The 12,326-nt window shown below is 42.4% G+C and overlaps 1 protein-coding gene across 2 annotated transcripts in view; it reads right to left on the bottom strand.

Annotated features, from left to right (window-relative positions):
- Positions 1-5,204: 5,204 nt before the first annotated feature.
- The window catches only part of STK32B (serine/threonine kinase 32B), a 254,347-nt gene continuing 247,225 nt past the window's right edge, over positions 5,205-12,326 (bottom strand). For both annotated transcript variants that reach the window (XM_073340132.1, XM_073340133.1), the window contains exon 12: positions 5,205-6,388. In XM_073340132.1, the coding sequence (XP_073196233.1) occupies positions 6,250-6,388 (139 nt within the window). In that variant the 3' untranslated portion in view covers positions 5,205-6,249. The remainder of the gene's footprint in view (positions 6,389-12,326) is intronic.

Genomic DNA, 12,326 nt, shown 5'->3' with positions numbered 1-12,326 from the left:
GTGAGAACTTTGGGGGTCTGATTCTGCAAACCATCTTCCAGGAGCATCAGATGTGCATCTGACAAGGCCCTGCTCCCTCCTCATGTCCAGGCCACCTGGCCAGTGGCTTGGCATGAGCAACTCTAAGGCTGGTAACTATGATAACAACCTTGCAGAACCTGTGTGTATGAATGAATGTGTGAATAAATATGAAATTGAATGGAATTTTGTAGCTATAACTAACTGCTTACTATGATTCTTTCTGTATTCACAATAAATGTGGTATTTTGCCTTTTCCCCTTTAATAAGATCCTGCTAGTTTTTATTTTATTGGTATAAAAAAACCACACACACGTTTTTCCAGAGCTCAAGCGCAAGACTGGGCCTAAACCTGGAAACACTTATACCTGTGAGTAAATGTATTCATGTGAGTAATTCTGTTCCAGGCAGTAGTCAATGGGACTGCTTATCTGAGTTCACTTATTGGGGTGCATGTGTGTTTCCAGGGTTGGGCTTGTGGAGTGGCTCTGTCATTAGGCCTGTTTTCTTCGAAGGGATGTTAAACACCATGTATGTCCTGGGACCTTTACATGGTTCTTTATTAATTTTTTTAAATAAAATCTCTGAACAACAGAAACTTTCTGTTTTTAGACTATTACATTTGACTCTCTGAAAGGACTTGTGATGACTACTTAGCTATTCTGTAAAAAATGCTGTAATTGATTAGCCATATTCTTCCGTGCAAATTAAAAATAAAAAAATGAATGGAGCCAAGTGCATTACCATACAGAGCATAACTAATATCAGGCGCTATTAAAGTCCTGATTGTAGAGTGTGTTTTCTCATAAACATGATTATAACAACCTAATTTGCATTACTAAATGATTGCTAAAAATATCAAAACATTTTTTTCCTGCTGGTCAAAAAAAAAAAAAGTTGATCCAATCAGTAAAATAGAAGGAACACGACTGCGATGGAAGCAAAGATGATTAATCACAATTTGCATAAGAGCGTAGTTATTATTTAGCTAACACTATGCACGCCAGAAGAAGACTAATTGCAAAGCACTTGTTTAAGAATCAGGTCAGTCTCTCACAGAGGCTCATATGAAGCGTAGGTTCCACAAAAAGATCTGCACGAATATTTAGTCAGATTTTAAGAGCTAAATCATGGCTTTGCTACAAGCCCTGAGCAAGGAGCTGCACATCGTTGGATCACACCGGGATCAGCTCGTGCTTGCTCTGTAGGGAATGGCATCTGTTTCATTCCGATATCATAGAATTGTAGGACTGTCATGCAGATGACTTGCCCTGCTGTGCCGGCTCAGATGTGCTGGCTAGCATGGTGGGAGACTGGAGCCAAGGCTCTGCGTACATCCAATTCATGCCCACTCCCCTCCTCCCTGCATGGTATGGGGAGTAGCAGCCCGCAGAATCTCCTATCTCCTATAGAAGTAGCCTATGCAGGTGAATGAAGAGGGTGCCTTCTGCTCCATTGCTCCCCGAATAGGAGGGTAGCCAGGGTTGCTGACTGGCTCTAAATGAATTTACGTTGGCCAGGCTCTGTTATGTTTGCTTTCTACCTGCAGCCACACAAGGGAGATTTCCTGGCACGAATGCTCTTAAGTTGGCTGTGCAAAAATTGGACACCAAATTTACATTGGCATGTGCAAACTTGCACAGTAAAAGTACTTGTGCACTTATCCAATCAGATTGTGGCAACAATGCCATGTGCCTTATCTAGCCGCTAATAACTCACCAATGCAGCTCAAAGAGTCACTGGCTGCTATTGGCTATTCAGTCAGAGTCCAAAATATATAAATAATTTTGAATAAACAATTGTGATTGTACACATTCTGCAACCAGAAAAAAAACTAAATTAATTGGCTAGCTGGATTGCTGCCTGTGACGTACGCTGGATTATATAATTCTTTGAGGTATGTGCCCATAGTGTGCTAGGATCCATTACCAAAACCCGGGAAATAGTCCATTAATAATTTTTGTCATGATTGCAGATGACAAGAGCCAGTTGTATTTTAAGCCACTTAGTAATTAAACATTTAAGATAATGTGCCGCTATTTAATATACAACATAGAAAGAGAAAACCGAACAGAAGGCAGTCTCTGGAATATTTTATCATGGAGAGATTGTGGGACTGTGTATCTTCAGTACTGTAATTTTACAAAATCAAGTGCCACTGCAGTAAAATGTGGTAATAAAAATATAATTCCCCCCTCTGCTAACAGCAAACTGGTTAGACTCCCCTTATCTGCTCAGAACAAAAGTGTGACCCAAAACTTTACCCTTGAAATAAAGTATTGCTCTGATTTGAGTAAACAAGACAAGCCCAGTGATCTGAGATCATGTAGGATGGTAAAGTTATAAAGGATGAATGAGCCCTGAGGAGCCCCTTTCAGTTTTATTTCTTCCTTACTTTGACCTCCCCCGTATTATTCTTGTGTTTTGGAATAATCATCCATAACTTGGCTGCAGCTTGCCCCTGGCCTCTTTTCCTGGTCCCATTTCTGCAGCTAAACAAAAGGTGTATCGACTTCAAGGAGATATAAAGCACATTTACAAGTTAAATTAACTCTTTCTTTTCTCTTGCCTTCTACCACCTTAAGCTGGAAATCAGACAAATGACCTAAGCCCACTCCTATTAAAACCAGCCGATTGATTTCAAGAAGAGTTGGATTGGGTCCAAAGTGTGTATGTGAGCTCCAGAGTGACTATACCAAATGCCTCCTCAGCTTTGCCTGGGGGTAGGTCTTATCTATACTGATGGAAATGCGTTTCTTACAGCTCTTATCAACCCTGTGATGTCAATACTACTACAGAAGAGGTAGCTGGGTTCCTTACTTTCTTGTGCATCATCATCGGACATTCCAATAACAGGCCAATCTGCTACACCTGCACAAACATGTGGATGGTCATGATTTTGCACAGGTGTCATTCATGTCATTGCTGGAACTCAGTGGGGTTCCACAAGAGTAACTGAAGGCCTAATTTGATTCGCAGAAGCTTTAGTGCTGATGATGATGTGCAGGGTGGCAAGAACCTAGCTAGACTTTCAATGCCCAGTGAATGGGGAGGGATGGAAGGGGATGACACTCAGATCCGGGGAAGGGTGTGTTCTAGGTCCATGACCTTTCATGCAAAGTGAACACATTTGCCTCATAAATGGAGCGGCACTAAGCATAGAACCCAAAATGCCAGTTTAATAGTTGCCTTTTAGAGCAGAGCTGCACACTAGAGAACCAGTCCAGGAGTGGGATGAGTACCTTCTGTGAGTAGGGTTGCCAACTTTCTAATTGCATAAAACTGAACACCCTAGCCCCGCCCCTGCCATGAGGCCCCCCCCCCGCCCCAGTCACTACATTCCCCTTCCCTCCCTCCCTCACTTTCACTGGGCTGGTGTGTGGGCTCTAATTTGGGGTGCAGGTTCTGGGGATGAGGGGTTTGGGGTGCAAGGGGGGCTCCAGGCTGTGGGGGTGGGGCCCAAGGGATTCGGAATGTGGGAGCGGGCTGCAGATAAAGGCAGGGCGTTGGAGTGTGGGCTCTGGGCTGGGGATGAGGGGTTTGGGGTGCAGAAGGGGGATCTGGGTTTGGGGGGCTCAGGGCTGGGGCTTGGGGTTACCTTGGGCGGCTCCTGGTCAGCGGCACAGTGGGACTAAGGCAGGCTCCCTGCCTGTCCTGGCACCACGCTGTGCCCTGGAAGCAGCCAGCAGTTCTGGCTCCTAGGTGTGGGGGCCAGGAGGCTCCTCACACTGCTCTAGTCCACAAGCACTCAACTCCCATTGTCCACGGTTGCCAGCCAATAGGATTGCAGAGCCAGTGCTCATGGTGGGGGCAGCGCGCAGAGCCCAGAGCCCTGTGTTCCCCCCCGCCTAGAAGCCAGACCTGCTGGCCACTTCAGGGGTGCAGTGCAGTGCCAGGACAGGTAGGGACTAGCCCGCCTTAGCCTGGCAGCATTGCTGACCGGAGCAGCATTGCTGACTTTTAACGGCCCGGTCGGCGGTGCTGACCAGAGCAGCCAGAGTCCCTTTTCGACCAGGTGTTCCAGTCGAAAACTGGACACCTGGCAACCCTATGTGAGGTGTCAGGACACCGAACACCTGGCAACAGACTGTAAGGCATCAGGCCCCCTTGCCTCCAGCTGACTATAATGGGAACTGAGGTCTTAGCACCTTGCAGGACCAGACCATATGCTCCTGCTGCTAATTAAATTCCACCTTTAGGAGAAATCCTCTGTTTAGGCTATGATTGGTTGCCGAAGAAATTTTGCTATAAAGAAATTTTGGAGTGGATCATTACTGTCCTTACATTTCACTCCATGGATGCAGAATCCCTTATGTTGCCAATGCTGCTCCAGACCGAATATGGGCAATGGTAATAGAAATGTAATTTCACCCAAAACAATCATAATTACAATGTGTATAGCCATTGTTCTGGATCGGTCATGCTCTTTTCAACTTAAACATAAATAGTGCATGACATACTTATAATCATAGATAGGGCTGAGACTGCAAATATTTACTCATGTGAGTGGTCCCATTCACTTCTATGGGACTACGCAAAGAAGTAAAGTCACTCATATGGGTACTTTCAGGACCATTTCCTGTATGTTCATTTAAACTACAGTAGGAATATGGAAGTCTCTAGAAACCACATGAAATGGTATCAGCTGTGCTTCCTCCCAAGAGAAACAAACGTTAAGCAAGAACGAGGTCATTCTAAAAAAAAGTATAAGCAAAAAAAGTTTATTTTGGACAATGAAAGCTGCCTTCTACAGGCCCAGAAAAACTCTGCTCCTTGTCTTGATCCTGTTTATTCCAAGCTATGCCACAGCTAAGCAATTAACAAACATCATTTTCAGATGAAAGATCTAAAATAATTTTATTTCACTACACTAGACTTGTAAGCTGCTAAGTTCTTCATGGGAAAGCTCTATCAGTTTGTGGAGCTGCAAGAATCTAAATTATGAATGTTTTATGCCAAAAAATTATATATAATGTGCAACCAAATCTAAAAATAGACTCAATTATAAAAAACAAAGCGGATTTGCGTAAAAAAATTAAGCTATAATCAATACAATAAAATAGAATGCTTTAAATAAAATGTGCTTCTTATCACTTCCAAAAAGTCTAATTTATTTTTTAAAAAAGTTGAAAATGAACATTTGCTTACAGATGTTGATCTTAAAAAATATTAAAAGGACATAGCAGAACAATCATGCATTTATTAACAAAATGTGGATGTACCAAATTATGAAAATACTATAAATATATGGAGGTGTCCATAATTTTTTTTTTAAAAAAGTGTTATGTATCAGTGTTACTCCTAAGTAAGTGGATGTATTTTTCCCTACCCAAGACAATTCTTAACCAGAACAGATCACTGGAAACACAGACATTACTTTTTCACAGTTTATAACATCTTTCTCTCTAAATGTTATGTACATGAGCAAATTTCTAACAATTTTAGTTCTCAGATTTTGAGTTCTCACTTGCGCAGCCTATGATCTTTAACCTTCATAATAATACACTATCCATGTGCCCGAGTCTGCTTCCACTAAAATCAACAACAAACCTCTCATTGACTTTAATGAAACTAGGATCAGGTCTTCTACTATCAAGCAGAATGCAAAAAGTTAAAGAACAATGTGAATACATACATTAATGCTATGACTCCTTCAACTCATTTCAGGTAGTTAAACGAAAGTATTAGATATTTGGTCTATTTCACACTACATTAATATATTTACATTGTATACATACTTTATGACCTTGATGGCAAATGTTTGGGCTGTGTTTAGCAGTCTCCTGAAATTCTATATTTAAGTAGATTGTTTTAATTAACAGAGATGGCAGAGTATTTCCTTTAACATTTGCTAAGGTAAGATTTTAAGGACAAAGCTGGCCCAGACATAGCACTGTATCTTGCAAGTAACCAGAAACCTGCCAACCTTGGAGACTATGTCAAAATGAATTCTTTCAAGTTTTGTTCCAGGATTTTGAAGATGTTACAAAAGGAGGGTCAACACATAAAACCCTTATATTTTGCTGCTGATGGTAATTTTTCTGGTAGTACAGTCTAAAGAGAAACAGTGTCATCTGTGTAAATTGAGCTCCCAATCTGTGAGCTTTGTATCTTTGAACTCAGCAATGGGATTGCACTTTTTGTAGGAGTCAGTTTTCCTGGGGGAAAAGGTGAAATATCAAGCCGTGCACAGAGACGAGTGTTAAACTGTGCAACAAGATGTGTGTCCAACTAGCTGCTGCAGCCTTTTGTACACCCATGTCCCAGTAGGTTGTTGTTGTGTCCATCCTGAAGTCTTCCATGTGTTTGAAGAGATGTTCTCCTGTCCAAACTAGACGTCGGCCCACTTTGTTCCTGCTGTCTTCTCAGTCTACCAGGGATTAAAATGATACATATATTAACTGTGGACAAATAATGATATAAGAATAAAAGTACTGTGCCTGTTGGCTTAGGGATATGTACATATTGCTACTGCACACTGGGCCCAGTTTCGCCCCCCAGTTATACCTGTTAGATCTCATTGACTTCCCTAGCTCGCCCACTACTTGCCCAATACCCACTCTACTTTGAGTGAGTGGGAAGGGGAGGGACAAAAAAGGAATGTGCAAGGGGAGGAGCTGTGGCGCTGCCCACTCCCCTATGTTGACCAAAATGACTGGGGAATTACTGTGATGGTATATAATCACCGGCCTTTTTTACCTTGGCCAAACAGTACTTCTCTGTGGTGTGAAGGACTTTTCACAGAGTTGGGAATTGGCAGGTCTGACTCCCTGAGGGGCTGTGGGTAAGTCACTGTGGTCTTTGCCCTCTTCCCGGTGTGTAAAGTGGGGGCGATGATCATACTTACCCAGGGGTGCATGAAGAGTGACATGTTTATCTGTGCAGTGCTTTGAATATATACATGACGTGGTACCATTACCCCAGCATTTCCCAGTGCTTTAAAAACTGACCAGAGCTAACTGCAAATCTGATGTGGTCATCTAAGGCAAGTGGCAGCGTTCTAAGACTTATATACACTTTTTGTTCACAACTATTGACCTACTTGTTGCTGAGACAACACCACTGGTCATACATAATTGTTCCAAACTCTGGTAAATCACTGGGGGAAATAGGAGAGGTTTGCTGGGGAGCAGGCACTCAATGACCTGCTGGCAGTTGCCCACCAGGATCATTCTGGGCCTGGCTAGAGGGCCAGTCCACATCCAGTCTCAGCGCATGTCCACTACCCACCGCCACAGGGTGCAATTAACATGCTGGTCCTGAGAATGCAGCACAATAGTGCCACCCAGTGGATGCTGCAGCACAGTGTGTGGAGAACTTCCGGTTTCATGCGACAATTTATTTTTCCAGGTTTCTCTGGCAAATGGTTTCACTCAGAGTGAAAAGAAAATCCTTTAAAAACAGGCTTTTATAGTAAAAAACCATTATAATTTGCAAATTATGCTGACAACACAATGATATACAGGTGTTCCACATTGCAGTTACTTATCACACCTTTTGATGGCTGGTGTCACACGTCTGTTGGTTGGAAGCTGGAGAGCATGAATAAGGAAAAGGTTACTGTGTTTTCTCCCAGCCAGCAGTCCTACCCATCAAGTCCCAATGCACCCTACTGCTCCCCGCCTTCTCCCATTTCCTAGGTGCTTATCTTCTGTTAATTTCAATAGGAATTAAGCACTTTTGAAAATCTTAATTCCCATTGAAATCAACAGGAGTTAAGCACCTATGTGTTTCTGAGTGCTTTCCTCATAAAATCAGTAACAACAGTGAAATCCTTAGCAGACTTCATGGAGTCTGTCACTTCCCCCTTTTTCATGTCAAAACTCTGATTGGGGTTGTTGTTTTTTTTTTCTTTTGATTGGTAGGGATTTGGGATTAACAGGATGTTCATACTGTGAACATCACTTATGGTGGAAAGACTTCCTCCAAGAGGAAGGATTCACAATGTTTCCTAAAGATAGACTCTGGATTCAGGGTTTTCAGACTTTTGAGAGTCTCTGAATAGACTGAGGGGTTGTGCTTCTTTTGACCTTCATGCAGTCTGTGTTGGCAGTGAGTTGCAACTGCACACTCACATCAGAGCTTGGCATGGTCTTGCCTTCTGTGGAGTCCTTGATAGTCATAGTTTATAGAGGCCAAGAGCATTGTGATCTAGGCTGACCTCCTACATAGCACAGGCCATAGAAGTACTCCAAAATAATTCCTAAAGCATAATTTTTTTAGAAAAACATCCAATCTTGATTTTAAAATAGTGATGGATAATCTACCATGACCCTTGGTAAATTGTTCCAGTGCTTAATTACTCTCACCATTAAAAATTTATGCCTTATTTCCAGTCTGAATTTGTGTAGCTTCAAATGTCCAGATACTGGGTTAAGTTATACCTTCCTCTGCTAGATTGAAGTGCCCATTATTAAATATTTGTTCCCCAGGAGGATTCTCATAGACTGTAATTAAATCATCCATTAACTTTCTCTCTGTTAAACTAAATAGATTGAGCACTTTGAGTATTTCACTAGAAGGCAAGTTTTCTAATCTTTTAATCATTCTCATGGCTCTTCTCTAAACCCTCTCTAGTTTATCAACATCCTCTGAATTGTGGACACAGTATTCCAGCAGCGGTCACACCAATGTGAAATAAAGAAATAGAATAACCTCTCTGCTCCTACTCAAGATCCCCTGTTTATGCATCCGAGGATCACATTAGCTCTTTTGGCCACAGCATTGAGCTGGGAGCTCATATTCAGTGGATTATCCATCACAACCCCAAAATCTTTTTCAGAGTCCTTGCTTCCCAGGATAGAGTCTCCCATCCTGTAGGAATGGCCTACATTCTTTGTTCCTAGATATACGCATTTACCCATATTACAACATAGTAAATATTGTTTGTGTGCACCCTATTAATGATCCAGATTGCTCTGAATCAGGGATATATAATCTAAAGGAAAGATTTCTACAGGGTTTATGATTTACATTTCAGTGGGGACTCTCATGTGACAGACACATTTTGTGATTTACCTTTACAGGCTTAAATATTTGGAATTCACTGACACTGAAGTGGTAGTGACAAATTCAGCAACCCAGGTGGCAAAGTGCAGATGTAAAGTGCAGCTGCCCACGCCAACTAAACCTGCTGCACCAACAGGGGCTCTCATCCTTTTGCAGGTCAGCCCATGGCCCAACCACCTCCCCACCCTAAGCCTCTGCCAGAGATACAGATTTCATTTCCAGCAGGACCATCCTTGAGGTTTTATGCAAGCTTCAGCTGGGGGTGAATTTAGCTTTTTATGTGCTGCAGCGATCCTTTGTTTACTTCCACGGGAAGCTCGCCCACACCCACAAGGGTGCCCACACTATAATATTAGGGCAATTTTTGAAAAGTCATTGTCAAGACCTACAGTATGTGCACGTCCTGTAAAAATAATGGGCTATATGCACCTCTTTGAAACCCTCCCCCATTATCTTTTGGGCCATCATTTTACCATTGATTGTAGACAATGGCTGTCTGCAGTAGAAGAAAATATCCACACGGGAATACGATTACTTGGACAATAGGCAGGTTGGCTTGATGGCTGGCTGCCACTGTGGAGCATAAGAATTAAGCTTGCTACAGAAACACTTGATAAATTCTCTGTCTGCATTTTCCTAGCAGGTTTTTCCCCTCTTAGGAAGTGGCTTTTGCTGTTCTGGGTATTTGTGAAACTGAACAAGCTGGGAGTATTTTGCAGGTCATACCTGAATTTTATTGTTGGCCTTACACCTGCATCACTGCACTTAATTCTCATCTGCCAGCTTTTATAGCTAGCTGCAGTTTAAGGAATAAAAGAGACAGAAACAAAGAGAAACAGACAAACTCTGCTGCTGAAGTTGCTACCAATTTGCCTCACTAAATCAAAATTTTGCGGAGTTATCTCCCCTGCTGAAAACAAACTGATCAACTGGGTGATAGGAGTGTAAAAATCCTTGTCATTTCTTGGGTTTTTATTATTATTTAGATCTTACAGCAAAACAAAAGATGATCCTCTTGTTAGATAAACACACTTGCTAATGCTGCATTTCCATACACGAGGAAAATATTTACTTCCAGTTGGAGGGAGTTTTAATTTAGAGGAAAAACAACAAGAATGAACAGCAGCAAGAATGAACAGTCTCCATAAGAGAACAGTGTCTCCTCTGTAACAGATACAGAATGGCAACTCTATGAGCAAAATGGCTGCTATCCCTGTGCTAGATTCATACAAATTTAAAGGCACAGATAACAAAGGCATTCCCGTGTCATAGCTAAATATATCAGAACTGATGTAATAATAATTTTACATTAAATTGAGTTATCAGTGTGATGCTGGCACATCACCTCACTTCACTTGTGTATTAGTACAGATCAAAGTAATTGTTAAATGGATAAGAGTGTATTTGGCATTTAAACGTCATGAAAACTAATGGGATGTTACATAGATTGTTTTCACTTCTCTGTATCCTGTTATAATGTAATAGCAAACATTTACATTGTAAAGACCCCTGTCTAAATAATCCATCAGACAAGAAAGAGGCCTTGTGAAATGCAAACAAAGAACTTTAACAGAAAAGTGCTAATTTGAAAGCAAGTGTCCATTGTGTGTGGTGATTAAGGCTGTGAGTCTGTCATGGAGATCGGGAAGTCACGGATTCCATGACTTTCCAGGACCTCTGTGACGTCTGCGTGGACAGCTGCTGGGGTGCACCACAGGGCCAGCTGGTGCGGTGGCCCTGAGCAGCTGGCCCCTGGGCTGTCTGATCAGCAGCTGGTGCCACTGGCCCCAGAGGCTGCCCAAACAGCGGCGGTCCCAGAGCAGTGGCAGTCCCAGGGGCCCGGAGCTGGGGCCAGTTGGCCCTCAGGATCCCTAAAGCAGCAGTGTCCTGAGGCCACCCAGAACGGGGGCTCTCTGGGGCCCTGGAGCTGCTGAGTTTTAGTCAGGGTATTTATAGTAAAAGTCATGGACAGGTCACAGGCCGTGAATTTGTATTTATTGCTCGTTACCCGTCCATGACTTTTACTAAAAATCCCAGTGATTATAAATCTTAGCCTTAGTGAAGATCGGAGGTCAACGACTCAAAATGCATTCCTCACTCGCCATCAAAGGAAAAGCTCACCCGGGTAGTCACACTGCCAGCTTGTTTTCTCTGAGAAGCAGCTATAAGAATGGATTAAAGAAAAGATCCTTCATCTCTGGATGATTTGGATTGTAACAGGGCAGAATAACTGAATGAGAAGATGGCGATCCCCAGAGTTATTCTGGGTAGCCCTCAGAGACTTTTGGGAAACTGGCAGTCTATTATATCACTGCTACCATTTGGAATTATAGACTGTGACTCACCTGTACATACATTTTACTGCTTTAACATCTCAGTAACTCATTTCCTTTTCTTAGCTAATAAATCTTTAGTTTGCTATAGAATTGGCTGCCAGCATTGTCTTTGGTGTAAGATCTAGAGTACCAATTGATCTGGGGTAAGTGATTAGTCTCTTGGGACTGGGAGCAAGCTGATGTGATGTGATCTTTGGTGTAAGTGACCATTTATCACTAAGTCCAGTTTGGTGGCAAGATAGACTGGAACATTTTAGGGGACTCTGTGACTCCATAGTAAGACTGGTACAGTGATCCAGGAGTTCACATTTGGTACTGGCTTGGTAAAATCTAATTATTGAACACACCACCCGTTTGGGGTGTCTACCCTATTTTCTGACAGTCTATCCTAAGGTAGGCTCTCACAGTTGTGAGCCACTCCAGAAATTGGGATAATCAGAATTTTCCCTTGCATGTGGTGCTGAAGTTATCTTTTGTACATCTCCCACAACACACAAACACTTCCCACTGTCCATTAGGACCTAAGAGGCAGGCTCTCGTGGCCAGCTCCCCAGTCAGCAAATGGCTTCAAGCTGTTTTCATGCAAAAAAATTCAACACACAATCTCTGAACCAAGCTTGAATTTTCTGAGGATTTTCAAGTAAATGGGAAAGCACCCACCCTAATGGGGCAGATTTATGGAGGAGGTACAATCTTTCTGGCATATGGTGGTTATGTAAGTGTTGAGGCATCTGCTTTTGGGTGGAAGTATGTACTGTTGGTTGCCTTAACTATTAATTTTTAGCTTTCTAGACTTTGTTAAGGTTGACTTTTAGATAATGCATCTGAACTACCCCACAGTGCAATATTTGTGTGTATATGAACAGGGAGAGCTGTGTAGTGCTATCCATCTTTCTTGGGGTTTTACAGCGCTGCCCATCATTGTAGTATCTGAGTGCCTTCCACGTATAATCAATAGCATTA

The sequence above is a fragment of the Lepidochelys kempii genome, chromosome 4 (assembly GCF_965140265.1).
Source record: "Lepidochelys kempii isolate rLepKem1 chromosome 4, rLepKem1.hap2, whole genome shotgun sequence".
NCBI lineage: Eukaryota > Metazoa > Chordata > Testudines > Cheloniidae > Lepidochelys > Lepidochelys kempii.
The sequence above is the reverse complement of the archived record's forward strand: the minus strand, read 5'-3'. Positions and strand labels throughout refer to the sequence as shown.